Source organism: Rhamphochromis longiceps, linkage group LG10, assembly GCF_057381845.1.
Source record: "Rhamphochromis longiceps isolate RC_006_pf linkage group LG10, R_longiceps_female_GT1.1, whole genome shotgun sequence".
Taxonomy (NCBI): domain Eukaryota; kingdom Metazoa; phylum Chordata; class Actinopteri; order Cichliformes; family Cichlidae; genus Rhamphochromis; species Rhamphochromis longiceps.
The window spans coordinates 13,329,924-13,353,271 of NC_140566.1; the positions used below are offsets into that span (position 1 = coordinate 13,329,924).

Below are 23,348 nucleotides of genomic sequence, written 5' to 3' on the forward strand. Positions count from 1 at the left end.
AGAGCTAAAGGGTTTGTTTCAAAAGATGAATGTAAAATGATGGAACCAAGGCCCAGTATTGAACTTTGAATCATATAAAGCTGTACCAGATGGCTATGTTTTTGATCCCACAAGGGAAATTGTTCTAGATTTGTTGACAGTAGTAGATAGTCCATAGTCTAGTGGTTATACATTTGGCTAACAAGTGAAAGATCCCCTGTTCAGTCCCAGGAGACACAAATCCCTTTGGTGTTGTGTCAGGGCGTCCCATGTTTAAAAAAAAAAATCTGCCAAATCAAACAGACAGAAGAAGCTACTTGTATGGCACATAAAGGTTTGACCTGCCATAAAAAACAAAACAAATATATGGCTTACACTAATCTTTTTTTAATCTGTGTCTGCATTCTTGTGTAAAAAAGGTGACGCTTGCAACACATTGTGGATGTGAGTGAGTGCCAAATTTCTGCATGGCATAAACCAACATAAGGTGTTCATGTTTCCCCTCCTGAGTATCCTGCTAGGCACACGGCAGCTGTTCAGACACTGTCTGGTTTGCCTGAGAAGAGGACTTGTTAATTAGTGAAAGCAGACCAGCTGCAGTGCTGGAAGATCTTCAAGGTACCCCTCAAGCTTCTTGTCAGCGAACACTAATCCAAAGGAAAGCAGTATGTATAAAACTATAAAAAGACTCCTTACACACAGCATATCTTTCTTATAAATTATATTTTAGGTGGTATAAAAACAATGGATAAAGTTCTAGTAACAGTCTGCAGACAACAGTTTCAGAAAATATTTGGCACTTTCTTATGAAAAATGTGCCAAGTTTTTACACACGTTACATGCACCATCAGCATAGTCTATTAAAACATTGTTTTTATGGTAAATATTGTTCCCTTATAGAGATGTCTAACAAGTTTGGAATCAGTTTGTGATACCATCAAAATAATGCTGAATTTAAAGGGCAGAAAAGGCTGTATTGTATTGCACTGTGTGGAACAATTAGACTGTATAGTGGTAACAAAATACTTGAGATGCACTGATAATCCTTACTTCAAAGTGGGAAGACAAGGTAAAATAATAATAATAATAATAATTAAAAAAAAAAAAAAAAAAGTGGAAAACTGACCACCATGTATCACTTATGTCATCCACTGATTCAGAGCACAGGAGCTGTAAGGTATCCCAGCAAGCACTGGGTGGTAGAAACAACAGCCCATTACATGTTTAAATGTGTGGATGTACTATAACATTTTGGTATACTCATACTCATGGACATTTCTGTAATGTATCAAAAGATGTATGGATCACTTTTTTAACACCAACTCATTAACGGAGAAATCGTAAAAAAATGTTCTGCATTTTAAACTGATGATGAAAGCAAGGATCAGACATGGATGTTGGCGTGCTGATAGATAGATAAATGATCTACCTGCAAACCCAGTGACGAAATGCCTTTCTGCATCATGGACTGAATATAAAAGGACTCAACTCTGCCCACACTATTAAACAAGCCTTTGAAAGATCAACATTTACCAGGCAATGCCAAATTTTACACACATGTATCAGTTTGTTTGGGCTTAAAAAAGGGGGGGAAAAGCTGGCAACACACAGACAGTCATATTTTAAGTTAATTTATAAAAACATAAGAAATTAGTCCACAAAAAGGTAGTCCAATGACCTTCATATTGATGGCTGTAGTTTCCAGAAGTCTGAGCTTCCAGAGGGAGTTTTAGTCTCTGATGTTAGTGCATACTCTGCTAAACCCGAAGCTCGGGTCCAAATCAGGATTTCTTCCTCAGTTTTATGCAGATGATGAAATCAGACAATCCTGTGCAGCAGGTCAATGTCCTGTATCCAAGTCTCTCATGTACTCCTGCAGTGCCTGCAGCCTTGCATCAATCTCTGATAGCTCTGTACCTGTATCTACAGAGCTTTCTGGGGTTTGGGACAACAAATGACAAATTAGACTTTAAAAAACCAAAAATGCATGTAAACTGATGGGGACAAAAAAAAAAAAAAGTTACAAGTACAAGTTACCTTTGTCTTTGACTCTGAGTGTTGGTGTGCTGCATAATGGCTTCCTGGACAGAAGGCCTCCCCTGGACTAGAGACAGATAAATTGCACTGTAAATGTTAAGGCCTGTAATATTCTGTACTTAGTGGCTACAAAACCATTAAAAACTATAACTCTCAGTGATTTAATTCCACTAACATCTACTACCTACACTGCTTTCATACCCAAAAAAGGCTGGTATCAGCCCTTTTCAAATACATACAGGAGAGGACAACAAATAAATAACAGGAAAGTCATTACTCACCACATTGGGTCCATTGTAAGTCTGTTTTCTTCCTCTGAAAACATGAAAGAAAAAAAACAAAAAAACAACCCAGACATTAAAATAGCCAGCTACACCCACAGGGCCTTCACAAATCCATCCAAAGTACTATCACCTGTACAGAGTTTTGGTCATTTCATCCATGTCCACTAACGAGCTTTCAGAGGAGTTCCTGCTCCCTCGCCGCTCCATAGATAAACTCCTGCCTCTGCTGCCTGACCGGGTCAGCTGAGGATAGGCTTCTCTGGAACGTGAACGGCCTCTCTCGGGGAGCACGGGTGATGCCAGCATGTCCCTTCGCACCTTCCTTTGTCTGACACAGAAAAACATGCTTGAGCAGCTACTACACGGAGTACTGGCGTATACTCACAAAGTGAGGAAACCAACTTTTTGATTTCTGCCTCCTTCTGTCTGCGCTGCCTGTCCTGGATATATGCTGTTGGATCAAAGCGTGGAACCCGTGACCCTGCAAAAACAGAAGTGCTTATCAAGTACAAATCTTTATCAGTGCGATTAATTACTGAGAATTCATTCACAGAAACAACATCAGGAGCAGAGGTAGTACCTGTGGGGGAAGGTGATGGCCTGGGTATGTGAGCACGCGGTCCCGAGGAGTCTGCACGTCTTCCTCTTTCTACCAACCTCTGTCCTCTATCCTCTGTACGTTCTCTAGATCCCGAGCGAGCCCTGATTGTCCCGTACCCAGACCTTCTCTCCCGAGAAAGTGAGCGATAAATTTCTCCATCTACCCGTGAGCTGATACGACCCGACACAGGAGTCACTCTGCTGCATACACAAGAAAAACAGCACGAGTGTTCAGTGGGTGACTGATTTGGGTTTTGAAATTTTAAGCGTGTAAGCGAATGTATGAAAGAGAGAAAGTAAAGATATAGTACACGCTTAGATTGTCTAACCCTCTCCGTAGTAACGCCAGTTCATTGGTGAGACTCTTGACACGAACACGGAGAGCACACTCTGATGCTCTCAGCTCCTCTAACTGGAATGGAAAAAGGAAAAAGTTAAAACCTACTGATTTATTTTAAAAAGGGGGCGTTACACAGGTTAAAAAAAAACAAAGAAGCATCACCTGCTCCACTAGCACTTGCTGCTCCTGACATCTCTTGCTCATCGAGCGCTGACTTTTGGCCCTTTCCTTGACAAGTTGCTCCTCCAGCGTCCTCACCACATCTCTCATTCTCCAGTCCTCTCGTCCAGACGTGGGATCATTTCCACTCAACTGCAGTCGCTCCAGAACCTTCGCCATGCTCTCCTTTTCCTCTTTAACCAGAGCCAGCCTTGAAAACAGCAGGAGACATTTAAAAAAGAGAAGAAGAAAACTTCCAGCATCTGCTAATATTGGTAACACTGGTAGAGATTAAACCTACTCTGCTCGTAGCCGCTGTATTTCTAGATCTGCAGATTTGTTAACTCCGTGAGAGGTGAGAGCACTGAGCTCAGCCCTGAGCGCTCTGATTTCCTTCTGCAGGACAGCTGGGTCAGGCTTTCCCACATAGGGCAGAGGTAGAGGGTAGTGAATTCTACACATGGACAGAAAATCAGAACATCAGCACAGCTTCTACTACAGACGCAGAGGGCATAAAGCAGCAAAGCTGTGAGCAAACCTGTCAAACTCCACTGTGTATATGAGAATGAGATATCTTTTGGCGGTGAGAGCAGATGGCTGCTGATGGCTGCGAGGACGACTGACCACCCCTGCTTTTCTGTTTCGCAGTAGCTCCAGGTCAGCATAGGTCAGGAGGTCAAGCGTAACAGAGTCACTCGTCTGCAAAGAAGCATCTCTTTCAACAATCAGAATAATAAAACATGCCATTATCACCTTAGGGAACAGTCTTATGATCGTAGGCTCCTGATTTTATATTTACCCCCCCAATTTACAGCAATTTAATGGCAAAAAAATATCAGCCATCTCTTCTAATGATCATGGATCTAATTTTCTAATAATGCATCTTCAGATATATCAGAAAGCATGTTTTTCTGTCTTGCTTTAACATTTACAGTGTGCGTGTATACCTTGCTTTCATGACAATTTAGTTGCAGCAGACTTAAAAATGTGCCAAAAATTCAGTTTGTCTCTCCTAATTTCCTCCAGGCTCCTTCTTTTCCCCCCTGCTACTACACGTTAATTAAAAGGAAAAAGGGAGTAGGACATCCTGGGATAACTGGGCATTTTTCGCTTAAGTGGAGACAATGAACACAACCGAGTCTCTTCTTCGGCTCACACAGCCTCAGGGAAATCTGTCTCCTTATATTCATCTATTAACTGTGTTTACATTCGTTCTGCCTCTAATCCCCCCCCCCCCCACACACACACCTTTCTCACTGCAGATTCCAGCATGCTACAGAAAATAGGAAACTGCTTGAAGTTTCCAGTTTTGCGAGTGAGGTCTTCAATATCTAAATAAATGAAAAAGCAGTTAAAGTTAAACAGCATGAATGACTGGCTATAGTGATATGTAAACTGAGATGTATACGCCACTTACATGCTGGATCAAACTCCCCCGTCCACTGATCCGCTGTCATTGAATCAGAAATTTCGACAATGAGCAAACCCTTGTCCACCTCCATCTTCACGGAAAACTCCACCCCCCGAAATACAATATCCTCCATCAGCTCAGAGCCTCCCTCCATTGCTCTGGCTCTAAATCGGAGAAACAAATTATTCCAATCGATTAGAAGCAACTGAATCAACCAACTCCTTTCCTGTTAAAACAGAGACAGATGTATGCGTACATCTGACACCTGAGCCAAAATATAAAGCATAATCGTAATCTGAGCTGACCCACGCTTCTTCACACACAGCAGAGCCTTTAAGATCATGTTGAGCGACTGATAAATCTCAACACTGTATTGTTCGAAGGATAACAGGGAAAATCTGCAAGGAGACATGCATACTCAACAATAAAATGGGAATTAAATGATGTGTTGTGAAAAATATATTGTATCATTCCATGTATCTCACAAAAATATCCCAACATTTTGGGAATGTTTGCAATTCTCGGTCTTATTACAGTGACATTAAGATTTTTTTCAGCATCACAGCCAGAATCAGAATTTTTATTGTCATTAAACAAAAAATAAAAAAGGTACGCAGTCCCATTCAGTAGAAAGTGAGCAATATATCTAATTAAATAGTTTTCATATGTACAAAGACTAATAACACAATTTCGAATAAATAAAACAATATAAATATATTAGTGTGTATAAAAACATGTGTGCTTGTAGCATTATTGATTGCACAGGGTTGATATTTTTACAGGTTAGTGAAACAAGGCATACCCTCCTTAAGAACCTAATTTTAAAAGCATAAAATATTATTCACAACATATGCATTTCTTATCTTCAAATAGATATCTTCAATAACCATTTCTCTCTCTTGTTTTTTCTGCTCCTCTCGCACAGCCTGTTATTACACAAGTAAGCCGCAAGGGGCGGCAGCGGACATAGTTCATTTTAAAAGGTGTCAACATTGTTACAGTAAAAGTTCTGATTGCTGGCTTCAGTCAAACAGCATGGGACTTGAGGGATTTGACGATGATCTTAAGCCACTGTTTAATAAAGTACGTCATTAACTGCGTCTCTTTTGTGGCGTTAAAACGCTGAAAGATTTCGCGCTCGACTTCACTTTCTCCGGTACTGCTAATAAGATATGTGCAACATTTTATCACATCGCATGGGGAAAAAAGATTTAGTTCGAGTGAAACAACGTTAAATTTAAGCACGGTTTCGTTGGAAGAGATAATTGCATTGTTCTAAACTACGGTGCAACATTTCCTCCGACTTCTCCGTCAGCTAGCGAGAGTTACATCTTTGGTCAACTGACCAGCGCTAGCTAGGGTTATCTAGCACGGACACTATGGTTAGTTAACACAAGTATTATTTTAGTGGATTCACAGAGCGCTAACTCTGTACATCAACCACACAGCGTTATTAGATGTGCAATCAAACAAATGAACGTTACCTCTGCGTGCAGTGATGCTCTTTAGGGTGGTAAGCTGTCAAAACATTGCTACCTTTAGTAAAAACATGGTGGTGACCTATCTAATTGAAGTGACTATAACTGCTAGTCGACTAAATGACCGTCACCCCAAGCCCCAAACTGTTCATAAGCCGCAGGGCACCGTGGAGACCGGAGCGGTTCAACAACCGGGAACCGTTAAATTCTTCTTCTTTATCTCTCTCTGCCTCTGCCGCTGCCGCCTCTTCCTCTGTCTCGATTAGATGAAGGCTCGATGCCTCGCAGGCGTGTGGGCGCCCTCCACAGGTACCGATTAGACATTGCTCTTACAACCACACGAAATGGAATACGGTGAATGTTCACGGTGCACGAAAATGTCAGATAGGCTAATCAAGTAACGATGCAGCAGTGTAACGGCGACAATGTAACAGTAATAATAACGAGTAATGATAATATTAGCTTTATTAAAATTTGCTAAAAGCATCCAATACAATATAAAGTAATGTGAAAAAATATGAGCCCTCATTTCTTCATATTTTGCTGGAAAATGGGAAATAGGTGCAACAAGATTCCCACAATGTTTCAGTAATTCTGAGGTTTGGTCTCTGGGGAGGCCAATCCATGACTGATACTGCATTGCGTGTTGTGTGCATTGTGTGTTTTTCTATCCAGGTATGCTTTTGCTGGATTGTTAGCATGTTTGGGATCATTGTCATGCTGAAAAAACAAGCAAAAAACTGTTTCTTGTCTACATTATGATAATATAATTCTATAATATATTGTATTAGAATGATGTAGTATTATTATTAGTATAATAGTAAAATCACTTATTAGTAGAATAAAATTAATGTTTTACTGAAAAGTTTTAGTTCTTGTGTGACATGTTTCTCTTATCTAGATAAGTAATTCCAAACAGTGCTGCTAGACTATATTTATATTGTGCAATGATCAGACAGTACCAAGGATCTCCTCGTGTTTCTGAAGCTGCTACCAGTTTTTTTTTTTTTAAATTAATACATCATTTTGTCACCTCAGTGTTTCAAGAAAGGAAAACAACCGTGTTGACATTGTCTCAAGTGTGTGTTTACTTTCCACTGGTTGGTTAAGTGGTTAATATTAGTTGTCAGAAACAAGTGCCTCCCCCTAAACGTTTGGACAACCTGACCTCTGCTTGCCTTCACTCAATCTGGGTGAGGAACTGTTACCATGGAGACAGTGTTCACCCATAAGTTGAGTGATTGAGTCTGAAGTGTGAGGTGCTCGCTGTCTGTCTGAAAGGACATAAAACACACACACTGGGATCAGCGCAGTGTGGCGTGGATTGTATGCGTACTAAAGGATGGCTGAAGATGTTTAGTCCTTCCAAGAAGAACTAAACTCAGAGAACTTTTGGGAACTTGTTATGACTTAGATGAAACATCAGCAAGTGGTCAGGCAGAATGAGTTTACATGAATGGAAATTTAAAGTAGTGTAAACACTATGCTACACTAAATAAGTCACTACTGTTTGCTGCACATACCATATTTTGTTAATAGTTTGATGATGGCCTCAGCTTCATAATGGCATGCAGTGTAAATCCAGCATTACACATTATCCCCACCTGCACTGCAGAGCCAAACACAAATGCAGTTTTCTCCAGCCTCAGCCAGAGATGTCTGACATTTCTGTCTTGAGCTGACCTGCTCACTATTTCAGGAAACACATGCCTCTACCAATTACAAGCTAAAAATATGGACATCCCCTCTGGGTTGATCAGTTTAAAAGTGACATTGTATCACTAAAATGGTACAAAGTATATGAAAAGTGGATATATTCTTTCTGCTTTGATATTGTCATTATTAATAGTTGATAATGAGCATTTACAAAGATTCAGAAACATCAGTTGTAACATTATAATAGCCACTAATATAATGTTTTATACATCAGTTATTAACTGTTTGTTAAATTTTCAAAATATTTATCCCATTAATTTAATTTAATTGTTTATTTGGTAATGATGGTGTGACAGATTGGTGACCTGTCCAGAGTGTATCCTGCCTCTCGTACAGTAACAGCTGGGTTAGGTTTCAGCACCCATGTGACCTTGAACTGGAGAAGCAGAAGCAAATAGATGGATGGTAATAATGGTTAATATGAAGCATTAATGGAATGAATAATGCTTCATATTAACCATTATAGCTTATCTCATACTGATATCAGCAATTTAAGGTTTTGACAAATTCACACTAAGCCCTTAGTGACATTATGTGCGACTGTTTCATTAACTCCGGATAACAGATTAAGATTGACAGTTATGGTCAGTACAGAGAAGGATGGCCCTTAAGATCCAGCAAGATAGCTTTAGCTGCATTTTTTGCACTTTTTTTTTAAAGTTCAATATTTTTATTGACATTTATTTCTTTTGATTGGCTACATGCTGGAAAATGTTCCCACTGTACTACTGACTTGGTTGTGTGTAAACCTGTAAAGTAAATCTGGATGGTGTGCCAGTGCCAGCCAAACTTGCGCATTACATTACTGTAACATTAAATCCTGCTGGCAGTTGGACGTCTTTGATTCCTCTCCTAGACTCCTCCCCTGGCATCTTAGTCCCTCCCATTAGTGGTAAGAGTGGAGGAGGAGAGGTAGAGAGCAGAGTGAAGCTGACCCCCCACCCACTTGAAACGTAAAGGCAAATAGGCGGAGCGGTTAGTGCTACGTTTGTGCAGATTTGTGCAGGTAAAATTAGCGTTTGTGCTGCTACGGTTTCCGAGATATTAAACTTTATTTTATAGGTCATTCAAAGGTCACCATCCCCCCAGACTGCTCCAAAACGGGCCAAAATGGTCTACTTTTTTAGTGCTACGTTTGTGCTGGTTTGTGCAGGTAAAATTAGCGTTTGTGCTGCTTCTGTTTTAAAGATATTAATGAAAATGTAAAGGTCAACCAGCCCCCCCACATTACCCAAATCCAACAAAAGTGGTATCAAACGTTTGTGCTACGTTTGTGCTGGTTTGTGCTGCAGAAATTTTTGTTTGTGCCGTTATTATTTTAAAGATATTAACAAAAATTTCTAGAGGTCAACCAGCCCCCCCATATTAATGGAATCAAACAAAATGGATGTCAAACGTTTGTGCTGGTTTGTGCTGCAAAAATGTTTGTTTGTGCTGCTAACATTTTAAAATGTTTAATAAAATAACGTCTTGATGCGTGCTTAATCATCCAGGTAAGTAAATCCCAAAAGGTTGATTCTGTTCATCTGGACATTTTCAGTTGGAGAAACGTTTCGTCACTCATCCAAGTGACTTCTTCAGTCTCAGCTGACTGTAGGTTTCCCCAACCATATAAACAGTACATTTGCATAGTGAAGGAAACTAGCGCCACTGAATGAACAATGTGCCGGGGGGTTAATTCCATGATTGTTAGTATGCAAATTCTTATGACCATTGATCAATGACAACTAATCAAAGCCTATTGATCAATGGCCATGAGTACCATTCACAGAAAGTGGGGAATGGCTACAATCACAGCATTGTAGGATGGCGAAAGATGTACCCTTGGGCCCCCCTTCTCGATCCAGAGATGGTCAGCATCCTGACAGCCCGATGGACGAAGCTGTCTCTCAGTCTGCTGGTTCTGCCCCGGAGGCTCTTCAGTATCCTTCCTGATGGCAGCAAACTGAAGACGCTGTTGAAGGGATGAGTGGAGTCACCTGTAATGGAGACGACCTTCCAGATGAGGCAGGTGCAGTAGATCTCCTGGGGAGGGAGGCAAGAGAGGTCCCCACAATGCTCTCGGCTGCTCTCACTACCCGTTGTCATTTTTTCCTGCAGAACCCAATGCAGGAGTCATACCACACAGTGATGCAGCTGGTGAGGATACTCTCAACTGTGCCTCTGTAAAAGGTGCTCATAATGGGGGTTGAATCTCTTGTGCTTCTCAGTTTGCAGAGGAAGTAGAGTCACTGTTGGTCTTCTCCACATTCAGGGACAGGTTGTTGTTGCTGTACCACTCTGGCAGATGGTTAACTTCACCCCTGTAGTAGATCTCGTCGTGGGTCAGCAGAGTGAAGAGAAGGGAGCTCAACACACATCCTTGGGGAGCCCCCGTATTCCGTGTTCTTGGGCTGGAGGTGTTGCTGTTGACCCGTACTGTCTGCTGTCTTCCTGTCAAGAAATCTAGCAGCCCGTTATACAGCAAGGTGCTGATCCCCAGCAGATCCAGTTTGTGAATGAGTTGCTGGGGAATGATGGTGTTGAATGCTGAACTGAAGTCTATGAACAGCACTCTGACATATGAGTCTCTAGTGTTCAGATGTGTGAGGGCTGAGTGAGGGGCAGTTGAAATTCCATCATCGGTTGAGCGTTTTGACCGGTATGCGAACTGAAATGGATCCAGGTTGGGGGAAAGCAATAATTTGATTTGATGCATGACTAACCGTTCAAAGCACTTAACTTAATAATGATGGAGGTGAGTTTGACAGGACGGTAGTCCTTAAAGCAGGAGATAGATGACTTCTTGGGTTCAGTAATGATGGTGGAGGGATCTCCACACACTGTCTGGGGATTGTGTCACCACGGTCTGTAGAGTGGGCTTGTAGTCTGTGATGGTTTGTATTCCTTGCCACTGCCTCCAAGTATCTCTGCTGTCGCTGAAGCTTTGCTGTAGCTGATGCCACGTGACAGGTTTGCCCTTGCTGTTCTTAGACTCACCTAATTCCCGGCTCTGAAGGCTTGCATTTTTCAACTTTAGGAGCATTTAAACCTGACCTGTGAGCCATGGTTTCTGATTGGCCCAGACAGTGATAGTCCTGGTCTCTGTGACATCATCGATGCATTTTGGGATGTAGGCAGTGACAGTTTCTGTATATTCCTGAAAGTCTGTGGTGTTGTCGTGTGTGGCGGCCTGTGGTGGAAAAGCAGTGCCTCTGAGGACCCTTCTGGCCACACCTGTACCTGCTTACGAACTGGTTTGGTGACTTTGACCAGGGGCCTGTGGGAACCCATGGCACACCTAGATTTCTGCCTGTACTGACCCTTATGCAAAATAGGTGGAATTAAGACAGTTCCAAAAGCAAACACAACTGATCAGTGCTGAGAGTGGTCCTGTTGCTGAGGTTGGGATGATCCTGTAATCTCTTATGAACGACCTCCAACGCTTCTATGACTGGGATGCAAGTGAAGACAGATGTAACATCTCTCTCTCACTGTACATGTACTGTTTATAAAATTAGGGAAACATAACCTGCACAAACAAAATAATTTGCAGGACAAATGTTTGACATCAATTTTGTTCGATTTGAAGAAGGTAGGGGGGGGCAACTTCACTCACGGGTGTTTATAAGGTTGGGGAAACCTGCAGTCAGCTGAGACTGAAGAAGTCACTTGGATGAGTGACGAAACGTTTCTCCAACTGAAAATGTCCAGATGAACAGAATCAACCTTTTGGGATTTACTTACCTGGATGATTAAGCACGCATCAAGACGTTATTTTATTAAACATTTTAAAATGTTAGCAGCACAAACAAACATTTTTGCAGCACAAACAGCACAAACGTTTGACATCCATTTTGTTTGATTCCATTAATATGGGGGGGCTGGTTGACCTCTAGAAATTTTTGTTAATATCTTTAAAATAATAACGGCACAAACAAAAATTTCTGCAGCACAAACCAGCACAAACGTAGCACAAACGTTTGATACCACTTTTGTTGGATTTGGGTAATGTGGGGGGGCTGGTTGACCTTTTGACCTTTACATTTTCATTAATATCTTTAAAACAGAAGCAGCACAAACGAAAATTTTAGCAGCACAAACCAGCACAAACGTAGCACAGTTGATTGACACCCATTTTGTTTGATTTAATTAATGTGGGGGGGCTGGTTGACCTCTGATGACCTCTAGAAATTGTTATTAATATCTTTAAAATGATAGCAGCACAAACGAAAATCTTTGCAGCACAAACCAGCACAAACGTAGCACAAACGTTTGATACCACTTTTGTTGGATTTGGGTAATGTGGGGGGGCTGGTTGACCTTTACATTTTCATTAATATCTTTAAAACAGAAGCAGCACAAACGCTAATTTTACCTGCACAAACCAGCACAAACGTAGCACTAAAAAAGTAGACCATTTTGGCCCGTTTTGGAGCAGTCTGGGGGGATGGTGACCTTTGAATGACCTATAAAATAAAGTTTAATATCTCGGAAACCGTAGCAGCACAAACGCTAATTTTACCTGCACAAATCTGCACAAACGTAGCACTAACCGCTCCGCCTATTTGCCTTTACGTTTCAAGTGGGTGGGGGGTCAGCTTCACTCTGCTGAGGTAGCGACATGAAGAGAGAGGAGTCAACACAACAAGCAGTTAGAAAGATGAGACATCCTCAGTTTGATGTGTGTGTCACGATCGCGTCATGAATTTAACCAGCTGCATTTTCAGATCTGATTTATGAGGTACAACAGTGTTAGACTTTAAAAAAAAAAAAGAATTATTATTATTATTAACCTTTATTTAACCAGGAAAAGTCCCATTGAGATTAAAAACCTCTTTTTCAAGGGAGTCCTGGCCAAGAGGCGACAACATGTTAAAATTACAAAGTTACATACATATTATAAGTAACAGTTACATTAATTAGTCATAATCACAACAAGAGTAAAACACACACAGACAGTGAAGGTCAGAATGTTTGATCACATAATAAATCATCTAAAATACCCGAATGAATGTGTGCATACAAAAGACTAGCTGATTGAAGACCCCATCTGCCCTCCACAGTTTGTAAATTTCAGCTGTATACAGTGTTCCTTCTATATGTTTCAGGTAAAAATACTAATGCAAAAGATACATCTGTGCATCCTCAATGATAGCCTCTCTAGCAGGCCTGCTGTCCCGATGGACAGAGACCAGAGGAGGTTTATTATAGTTTAGGAATTGGAAATCTACTTCAACAAGGCAGGAGGAGAGAGGACAGAGACAAGAAAAGCCAAGAGAGAACACAGTCAACCTTACCCCAGCTGAAAATCACTGTGTTAGCATGGTCACTGTTTCTGTAGATGATTATTTGTTGCATTGTTGTCAGCACTATGTTTCGTTTTTCACTTCTATCTTTTTAAAGCTAAGCAAGTAGTTAGTATTTTATGCACTTTTAAGTATTTCACATCAATAAAAAATGATCAAGTTTCCACAAATGTGATCTTTTACGTCTTGTTTGCTTGTGAAAGCTGATTGCCTTAAATCTTGCTTTTTATCGTTTGAAACACCAGCATCAAGAGAAATTGTTGGTTTGCTGCTTTGCTGCTTTTCTGCGTGACAAGGCAGATGGACTGTCTGTTTTCCACACCTGCCTGCTGCTGACATTCAGCCATTAGTCGGCAGGCGCGGGGAACCCCATGCCCTTACCTGCAGCACCAGACAAGATTAAAGGAACGAACAGACAGAGGAACCGATAGCCATGCTCAACAAATCCTCCCACACAGTCTGCAGCGATAACAAAAAAGCACTCTAAGTGGGTGTGGAAATGGCACCTGAGCACTGGCAACAAGAAAGCAGGGGAAACTAAAATTTGCCCACTTTGATTAATTCAGCAGAACTTGCAAGCTTCTAATCCTGTTACTACAATGTTTTTTTTAACCTCTTAAGCCCCAACGCCCCCTGATGCAGGGGCAAAAGGCCGGAGATCAGTTAGGCTTGGGGCTTAAGAGGTTAATGTTAGTTTTACTTTATCAGAAGAAATTCTTGTCCCATGCTTTGATGAAAGGAAATGACCACACGATCAGTTATTTGACGCAAACGTGAGGTTTTTTTTAATGTTAAACTGGTGTTTGATGACAGAAAAGAAAAAAAAGCACTTTTACAAATGAAGAGTTGACTGCACCAATCAGGGTGTGCTCGGAGGAGGAGGCGGTGAGAAGAGGGATGATGATGTGAGTGTTTGACAGATGAAACATCAGACAGTGTCTCTGCACACACACACACACACACACACACACACACACACACACACACACACACACACACACACACACACACACACACACACACACACACACACAGATACAAAATCAAGAGGCTTCCTTTGGCTGGTCATTGTTCAGAACATCCATGGAATGAGCACACGCAGATCTGCAGCGCTTAAGTGAACGGTGCTGCCAGCGAGACCAGGTACTGTGGTTTTTATTTACTTTAAACATTCAGTATTTTATGTTATGTGGATTATAAGACATAAACTGCTACTTACAAGAAGTGTTTTCTGACAATTTGTCATGTTAAAGGAACCTATTAAACTTAAGATTTTGCAACCGCATCTGACTAATCTGCATCTGCATTGTTATTTTTTTGCTCATTTTATTACAGATATTTCGTCTGATGTGAAATTTTTTCAACAAAACGATCAACCTGTCCTCAAAAACTTCTTCAGAAAGCTTGCCTGTGAGATGTTAGAGCCAAATGTATGCATGCGTGTTTAAACCAGAAGTTTCATTCTGCTAGTGCATGTATATTTGTGCCTGTTGATGCATGTAACACGCACGGTGAGTCTGTGACTTGGCAGCGCCGGCAGAGGCGGTGCATGTTGTATCAGTGGTGTCTCTGTGCCGCTGCTGCTGCTGCTGTGCTCATGGCTAAGAGGAGGGCTGCAGGTAGCTGCTGCTGCTGCCCCAGAGCGCCCATGAAAGAGGACAATGCTCGTTTTTGCCTGCTGGCCGGACTCATCCTGCTCTACTTATTGTGCGGAGCTGCCATCTTCTCAGCCTTGGAACACCCATTTGAGCTCCGCGCACGCCTCCTGTGGAAACAGCAGCTGGACAACTTCACCAGGAGATACAGGGTCAACCTGGGCGCCCTGCACACTCTGCTGAGGCAGTATGAGGAGGCAAACGGAGCTGGCATCAGGGTGGACGCATTAAGGCCACGCTGGGACTTTTCTGGAGCTTTCTACTTTGTGGGCACAGTGGTCTCCACTATTGGTAAGTCTCCACTTAACTTTTTTTCCAGATTTTTCTTCAGTTTTGGAATGTTGCTCACGGCTGTGATCATTTATTTAACCTTGTATTTTGTGTTTTCTCTCTAAGGTTTTGGCATGACCACACCAGCAACCATAGCAGGAAAAATATTCCTAATCTTCTATGGTCTCATTGGCTGTGCTGCCACTATCCTCTTTTTTAACCTCTTCCTGGAGAGGATCATCACCATGTTAGCTTACATCATGCGCTGGTGTCATGAGCGTCGGCTGAGGTGTGCTGGAGTTGGGGTGGTGTCGAGCAGGGAGGAGTCATCTGGTGAAGAGGACAGTCTGGAAGGATGGAAGCCATCCGTCTATTACGTGATGCTGATCTTAGGGATAGCATCTGTTGTGATTGCTTGCAGTGCCTCCACTCTGTACAGCTCCATGGAGAACTGGAGCTACGTGGACTCTCTGTACTTTTGCTTCGTGGCCTTCAGCACCATTGGCTTCGGGGACCTGGTGAGCAGCCAGAGGCAGCAGTACGAATCTCAGGAGGCCTACCGGTTTGGAAACTGCCTTTTCATCTTAATGGGGGTTTGTTGCATCTACTCACTTTTCAACGTCATTTCTATCGTCATCAAGCAGACTCTCAACTGGATCCTGGGAAAGCTGGTCTGCTCAGGGAAGCATCAGCTCTGTTCCTGCTCCACCCCTGGCTGCTGGTGGCTCTGCTGCCCCTGTCTCCACAACAAAAATCACAAACAGAGGCGTCAACTGCGTCAACTGGCACACTTTAGGCCAAAACGCATCAAACGCAACGCCGTGCAGCCCATCTCATCCCACCACCGCTACACAGACGGCTCGGTTGAGACTGTGTGCGACAGCGAGACGGATGCGGGCGCGTTGGCTGAAGTACAAGTGGGGCGTCGTTTGTCAGGGGAGATGATCTCAGTGAATGAGTTCATGGTGTCCAACAAGGTGTCTCTGGCACTGCTGCAGAAACAGCTGAGTGAAACAGCTCACCAGGGCCCGCGGCAGAGCTACAGCCATCAGAATGGTTTCTCTGGTGGTGTGGGAGCACTGGGGATTATGAATAATCGCTTACAGGAAACCAGTGTGGATAGATAGCATCATAACAACACCTCAATTGTTCTTTGGGTTCTCTATATTTAAGCCTTACATTTCCTTAGGATTGTTTTTTTATTATGAGTAATTTGTTCTGTATTAAAAAATATCCAAGAATAGAATATTCTGAAAAGCAGACCGTAGACAGCAAATAATTGTTCATACGCTGTTTGGTGAGGTGAAAGAGGAAGTTAAAGGACAAATATGTGTTAAAGACTTCAGCATCATTTGAAGAGGGGTTTGATGTCCTGAAGTGACTGACTCACAGAAACGCAATCAGATGAGAGAAGCTTTGAAGGAGCACTTAAAGAGGACTGCTGATTTAAGGACACTGCACATGTCCCCCTCCCTGAGCTCCTCAGAAGACAACGTTGTACATAAGGTGGTTAGTGAACGTAGAAACCAAAATATCTCCTCTTAGATAACTAGCTGCATATATAAAACAGTTCAAATATGATTTGTATTTAAACAGAGCTTCTCAAACAAACTGCAGGAGCTCAGAAGCACCAAGAAAGACATTTTTCAATTGGACGTCATTGAAATTCAGAGTAATCATGAAAGAGATCCAGGGTTTTCAATTGAGATCTAATGAAACATGACTCTTAGAGGACGTCCTTATGTCAACGAGGGCTTTGCAGATAGTCACAGGATCACGTCAGCAGAGCAGAGAGAAAGATTTAGGTAACTAGATGAAATCCTTTACTATGCAACAAAAGCCGTTTGTAATTCATTCATTTATAAGGAGGGTTTTTGTGAGTAGATGATGAGTGTGAGGTTAAAAACTTCCATAGAAATCATAATCACCCATTTTCGGCAGTCGCCGCTCATACTTTGTCTTCACTGTGTTCAAAATGAATTATTTAAGAAACGAGCACAGCAAGTCATCAGACAAATATTCTTTATTTAGATTTAAAACAATAGTGACACTTAATGTAATTTCCTTAATGTAACACAGAAAATGACTCGCTGACGTAATGTTACAATGCAGTAAGCAGTAAAATAACTCATCCAGAAACTGACCCGCTCTGGTGCTGTTTGTTTTGTCAGCTGTAAAAAAGGGGAATAAGGCATCAGTTCATGGAGAAAATCCCATTTCATGTAAACTTTACCTTTGAATGTGTTTAGAAATAATATATGTTTAGAAAGAATTGCAAATTGTGTACATGCTGAACGCATTCATGTAAATTTAGACAGTAATCACAGCGGGATGCATTTTAGGGGGGAGACTTTTAGTTCCATTTGTAAGGTATTTCAAATTTGACATATTTTGTTCTTGTTTTTGAAAATGTAAAACACTTTGTCAAAAACGTTTTTAGATCCCGTGACATGAATTGTGAGTAGTCAGATATCTAATGAGTTTATTTGCCTTTCACTCACAGCAACGAGGGAAAAAGATTGTGCGCATCCCCACGAGCTGTCTCATGAACTACTAGCATTTCCTGTCACAACAAATGGACACATGTTAGCTGCATGCTAGGTTTTATTTAATGGTGACAATGTTTCCTGAAGAGGAAAGGTAAACCTGTTCATTCTTTAATACGCACACACACATGCACACACACACATATGTACAGTCTTAAATCATAATTTTCAAAATGCAACCCTGCATGTACTAATCTTTCTTATTTTATCCAATGAAAACGAACTATGCCACAGTTGGTTGTTATTCAGTTCAATTTGTCATCTGCACTTTCTGTTTATTGAGGTTGAGGTTTGGTTGCTGGGTCAGTGTCTCTGAGTCATTTTTACAAAATATCTTTCTTGTATAAATATAAAGTATCAGGCTTTACTAGATCTGTTTTTGCATTTTTTTTGTCATGACAAGATGGTGCTGCTAACAAACACCATTGTCTTGTTGTGAAACTGCACACATGAAAAAAAAAAACAGGTTTAATATTCACATTTATTACAGTCCCTTTCCTTTGAGGAACTTTGGAGACAAAATCTAAATCCCTTGGCCTTCTCAAGAGCCTCCCAGACCCTGAACAGACAGACAGATAAAGTAACAAAGAGTGAGCTCACTGTGTAATAACAATGTCTTTTTACTTGTATTGTTAGGTCCATTAGTTGTTTTTTTGCCTTTCTACATCATGACAGTGGATATTTACATCAACCAATCAAGATATAATTACAGTGCAGCCTTTCAGCTTTAATTCAAGGGGTTTATCAAAAAAGTTTGCATTGACTGTGCAGACATGGTTTTACCATAAATGTGCATATGAGGATTGTTTTTATGACTCAGGTAAAAATCCTTTGCTTGGTTGTAGACAGAGAGGCCCCTGACACCAATAAATGCTCTTTCCTCCCTTGAGATGCTCTTCCAAACCTTTACTGCAGTTGCCTTCACTTGCAGCTTGACTGTGGGTCTTTCTGCCATCACTATTGTCTTCAGTCACTTTAGTAAAAGCATGCTCTGTCCCAGTGAGATCAGTTGACTGAATTGGCCATTGAAAAATATTCCTTTTCTGTGCTTTAGGAAACTCTTGGGTTGCCTTTGCACAATGCTTTAGGTCCTTATCTTTTTGCACTGTGAAGTGCTGCCTGATCAGATTTGCAGCATTTGGCTGAACCTGAGCTGAGAGTACAGCTTTGTACTCTCACAGTTCATCCCGCTGCTTCTATCAGCAGTCACATCATCAATAAACACTAATAACCCAGTTCCACTGGCAGCCTTACAGGCCCATGCCATAACACATTTCTTTTTTTTACAGAACCGTGTTTTTTGGGCAAAGTCTAATCCTGCATTCTTGTTTTTGACTGTAACCAGTGGTTTGCACATTATTGTAAATCCTGTTGTAAAGCCTCTTTAATTAAAGCTGAAGAAACATTACAATCATATCTCTACTGTTTGATTTAAAATCCACTGCGTTGGTGCAGAGAGGAAAAACTATCAAAAAAAAAGTCTCATTGTCCAAAAACGTATGGACCTAATTGTAACTGTCACTCACATTTGGTATCATGGGCTTGTGCGCATCACGTTGTTGATAGTAAGCAGAGATAATGCAGTTCCTCCTGTAACACACAGAAGTAACACAATGTAATCACTATTGCATCCAGCAGAACGTGGTTTACATGCACAAATGCACATAGATGCTCATTTGTGTCTTACTTGCTCTGTATGCCTCCACCTGGTGGTAATCCAGGGATGACAGTGGATGCAAGAACTGTGAGGACGGACAGCAGCTCAGGCTCTTCCCCTCTGACACACAGCTCATCATAAATCTCTGATTAAAAAGAAAGATGCATTTTTAGAGAGTTTCTTTCTAATATACACTGGACACTTTAGATTTAGGCAAAAGTCTGTAAAGAGCAGAGTTTTTAGGACTATTTTCAGCTGTGGATCAATACACATCAGGATTTCTAATGAGTATTTACCACACTAGGGTAAATGTGGGACTTACTCAGAATAAATGATAGTGCCCGTGTTCACAAGTAAATAGGTTCATGGCAAGAATCACAGATTTGGTGTTTTGCTTTTGTTTTTTACCCAAGACACGTGATGTCAGAAATCATTTAAATAATTATCTTGGAAAAACAACATTGATTAACAAATCGTTCAAACTTTTTTTTTTGCAAACCATTGAAACACCAAAGAGAATTGAAACATTACACCATGGCAAAAACAGACTCCAGGTTGCTAATATGAAGGTTGTCACTGTCCTTTGCAAAGCATCTTTACCCACACACCTGCCACCTTGGACTCTAGCAGGTCCTCCAGCTCAGCCTCCTGGTGTAATGCCTCTGTTGACAGCTGGGGGGCTCCAGGGAAGCACAGCAAGATGATGCTGATGTTGTCCAAGCTGCCCTGTGGAACAAAACGGCATCAGCAGAGGTGAGTAATGATGGCTGACCTTACAAATGTCAACTCACGAAACATCCCACTTGAGCAGTTTTACAAATAGATCTTTTTTTTTTTTTCACATCAGCGTTTGCACTCCAATGTCACACAGACTCAGGGGAGCTGCAAAATGGAAATGGAGTGCGGAAGAAGGCATGACATTTTGAGGTCATTGTGCACATCCAAGCTGAAGCACTGTTACATAAGCGTGATATGAGGACCCAACAGAGTGCACATGTGGCTCAAGTTTATCTTAATGTGTTTCTGTGCTTGTAATCTGCCAAGTAATTTTAATCCAATATCTACTTTCTTTCGTTACATTCCTGTAACATTCTGTAAAATCTCTGAGCGAGAGTGTCGGTAATTAGGCCTCATGGGAACCCTGAATAATGCGATGTAACCTGTTCCGACACCCCTGCAGTCTATTTTAAGGCTGTCTGATAGTCTGTTGTACCATGAACAGCAGCGGCAGTCTCAGTGAGACTAAACCAAAGCTTAAGCTGAGGTCAGTCTTGCTTTTTAAATTTTTAACTTTTGCCATTTCAGCCAAAGATCCTGTTCATTTTAAATTGTAGGCTGTAAATGGATTGATACGTATGGCAGAACTTGCTGAAAAGGATCAGGAAAAGCCACATTTAACCACACAGGACTGGCATGACATTTTAAACTAAGAAGAAAACAAGACATTTAACAAAAGGCGCACGTCTTGTATGTGCCTCTGCTCGGGCCTCAGTTGTCATCTCACTCTGCAGCTCCCCTCAGCTCCATGAGAAAGTGACCCTGAGAGCTTACATTAGCACACTCTAAGAAGAACATTACTTATCTATGGATTTAAAAAAAAACTTTTATATTCTAAGCTTCCATATATGGATGTGTTTATTGACTTTGGAGCACCTTTCACAAATATGCTGCATGTGCTATAGAATTAGTGAGGAAGTTCACTTAGTCTGCTTCTGTTTTATCTCGTGTTTTTTCCTAAAACTCAGTGGGTTCTCAGGACCAACATGGGCCAAACTTTAATGGTGACTTCGTGCTTATTTTTGATTTAAAACAGTTTTACCTCAAGATAAGTTTTTAGTTGCAGAGATGAAAATTTATGTAGTAGGAAAATATTTCCACGTGTGACTCTGCACCCTTTACAACCTCAGAACTTTTAAAGGGTTATCTTTAAAAGAGGAAGCAGAGCCCATTACCTTATATCAAAATGAATATCCAGTCCATTATGTCTTTGTTTAAAAACACAGTCAGTCTTGTAGTAGATTACTTTACTTGATTAGAAGCCATAAAATTCAAAGCTGATTAAAAATTATGTAACTCAGCTTGAAACTGAAATTGTGTTTTTAATCAGTTGAAAGGATTTGTTATTCAGACTACTGAACAGCAACACAAGTGCATGCAGTAAGTATGTGTAACAGTGCTGACCTTATAGAGGCAGAGGTCAATGACCTGAGTGCAGACGTCCCTCAGGTCGGTGCAGACACGCAGCCGGTTGTGGATGAAGGCGCACAGCTCCTCGTTGCTGATGGTGTCCCACACGCCATCACAGGCGAGCACCAGGAATTCATCTGCCGGCGAGCGCTCCACCACACACACTTCTGGCTCAGGTGAAACCATCTGCTGGCTCGGGGTCCGGTTCTCTGCCCCCTTGTAGCCGAAGTCTCCCAGAGCGCGTGACACTGCCAAGGAGCCGTTGATCCGTTGGAGGGACACGGAGCCACCAGCGCTCTCAATACGTTCTTTCTCCAGAGGGCTGTAAGGTTTGTGGTCCTCAGTGGAGAAGCAGACCTGCCCAGACCGGCACAGCATGGCCCTTGAGTCACCGCAGTTGGCAAAGTAGATGTAATATGGCGAAATGAGAGTGGCCACCACAGTGGTGCCGCCCCTCTCCCAGCCCTCTCGACGGGCCACAGAGTGCAGGTGCTTGTCTGTCTGGAGGAAGCCCTCTTCGATGGCCCCTTTCACTTTTGGCGGGTCATCTTCTGGTCCTATTCCATCTGTGAGCACAAACAGTATTTTCTGAACCCAGCAGCTATAGCAGTCATCATATTGATGACTAATAACAAAGGAAAATCACCAGCCTGTTTAAAATTCTGAATATCTCATAAAATAATATCCTTATAAGATAACACCCACACACACACCCACACACACACACACACACACACACACACACACTGTCAGGTGTCACTGAACAGATCTCTCACCCGTAGCCAGGATGTGACCCAGAAGGTGTTGGGAGCAGTACTGAGCCACCGTGCTGCCTGCATGGCCATCGAACACTGCAAAGAAGCTCCAGTCAGCTAGCTCTCCACCCAGCTGTGGCACACAGTTGTGGAAGTCCTCCATGTTGGCCCTCCAGCCCTGCATACTTCCTAGGGCATAGGTGAGGCCCCAGCGGGCGCAGCCCTCCTCTGTGAGCTTGTCCAGGACTGGCCGGTCTAGGTAGGGGCTGGGGATGACCTCCTCCTTCTCCCCCTCCCCTTGCTGCTCTCCTTCTGCTGTTCCTCCACGGCCCCCTTTGAAGAAAGAGCTGACCCTCTTTTCTGTTTCTTTCACCAGCTGGCGCACAAACGCAGGCATCTCTACACTGCCCTTCCTGGCTGTCCTCATGGCTTTTATGCACAGGTGTTGTGAAGGGAATCTTGTCTTGTCCCTGCCCCGGTGTTGCTGGCCGGGATGGAGGGCTGAGCTATAGGCCTGATGTGGGGCCTGTGCAGTGTCTGCGTAGCCCTGCTGCTCCAGGGCTCAGAGCATGGCTGCCTGAGCTGATGGATGTTGTGTGTGCTGGCTGCTTACCCCCCTCTTGCTGCTCATCTCTTTCTTCTCCTCTCCCTCTCTGGAGACCTCACTGATCAGCGCTTTCACCTCCGATCATCCTTCCGCTCCTGCTTGTTTGGCCTCTTCTCTGTGCTGCTGAGATTTCACCTTCTCCCTCGCTTTTTCATAGCTCTTCCCTCTTTCACCAGCTTCTCCCTTGCCTTGTTATTTTCCCTGCCCGTGCTGTGATTGGCTGGCTATTTGTGCGCACCAATCATTGCCTGGCTTGCTTTGCCACTGTCATGTTTGCGCTCACTCTCACTCACCATCCTCCTGTCTGCAGCTCTCTGCCCCTCCCACATCTTTCCTAATCTCAACCTTTGATCGGTCGGGATTATAGGCTTGTGGATTA

General features: G+C 42.3%; 3 protein-coding genes across 10 annotated transcripts; 1 reads left to right on the forward strand and 2 right to left on the reverse strand.

The window, feature by feature from the left end:
* Positions 1 to 683: 683 nt before the first annotated feature.
* ccdc61 (coiled-coil domain containing 61) lies at positions 684 to 6,534 on the reverse strand. 4 transcript variants are annotated; one of them, XM_085420252.1, is made up of 13 exons: positions 6,295 to 6,534; positions 4,817 to 4,974; positions 4,648 to 4,730; positions 3,938 to 4,098; positions 3,701 to 3,853; positions 3,403 to 3,610; positions 3,230 to 3,312; positions 2,881 to 3,098; positions 2,703 to 2,781; positions 2,431 to 2,628; positions 2,298 to 2,331; positions 2,017 to 2,083; positions 684 to 1,914 (listed from the first exon to the last, which is right to left on the reverse strand). In XM_085420252.1, exons 2-13 carry the CDS (start codon positions 4,962 to 4,964, stop codon positions 1,820 to 1,822), a joined length of 1,527 nt encoding a protein of 508 aa, XP_085276378.1. In that variant the 5' UTR covers positions 4,965 to 4,974; positions 6,295 to 6,534; the 3' UTR covers positions 684 to 1,819. The 4 variants fall into 4 exon arrangements, with proteins under 4 accessions (XP_085276378.1, XP_085276377.1, XP_085276375.1 ...); XM_085420251.1 differs by having other exon boundaries at positions 2,881 to 3,101; XM_085420249.1 differs by having other exon boundaries at positions 3,212 to 3,312.
* A 7,605-nt stretch (positions 6,535 to 14,139) lies between these two features.
* kcnk12l (potassium channel, subfamily K, member 12 like) lies at positions 14,140 to 16,345 on the forward strand. Of its 3 annotated transcripts, none has more exons than XM_085420254.1 (3): positions 14,140 to 15,238; positions 15,344 to 15,938; positions 16,014 to 16,345. In XM_085420254.1, exons 1-3 carry the CDS (start codon positions 14,725 to 14,727, stop codon positions 16,342 to 16,344), a joined length of 1,440 nt encoding a protein of 479 aa, XP_085276380.1. In that variant the 5' UTR covers positions 14,140 to 14,724; the 3' UTR covers position 16,345. The 3 variants fall into 3 exon arrangements, with proteins under 3 accessions (XP_085276380.1, XP_085276381.1, XP_085276379.1); XM_085420255.1 differs by having other exon boundaries at positions 15,344 to 15,888; positions 15,982 to 16,345; XM_085420253.1 differs by having other exon boundaries at positions 15,344 to 16,345.
* ppm1nb (protein phosphatase, Mg2+/Mn2+ dependent, 1Nb (putative)) lies at positions 15,867 to 23,139 on the reverse strand. 3 transcript variants are annotated; one of them, XM_085420256.1, is made up of 6 exons: positions 22,384 to 23,139; positions 21,602 to 22,173; positions 20,029 to 20,146; positions 19,451 to 19,565; positions 19,290 to 19,353; positions 15,867 to 15,953 (listed from the first exon to the last, which is right to left on the reverse strand). In XM_085420256.1, the coding sequence occupies exons 1-6, from the start codon at positions 22,787 to 22,789 to the stop codon at positions 15,906 to 15,908; spliced, it is 1,323 nt and encodes a 440-aa protein (XP_085276382.1). In that variant the 5' UTR covers positions 22,790 to 23,139; the 3' UTR covers positions 15,867 to 15,905. The 3 variants fall into 3 exon arrangements, with proteins under 3 accessions (XP_085276382.1, XP_085276383.1, XP_085276384.1); XM_085420258.1 differs by lacking the exon at positions 15,867 to 15,953 and adding an exon at positions 17,239 to 18,322; XM_085420257.1 differs by lacking the exon at positions 15,867 to 15,953 and having other exon boundaries at positions 17,235 to 19,353.
* Positions 23,140 to 23,348: the final 209 nt, after the last annotated feature.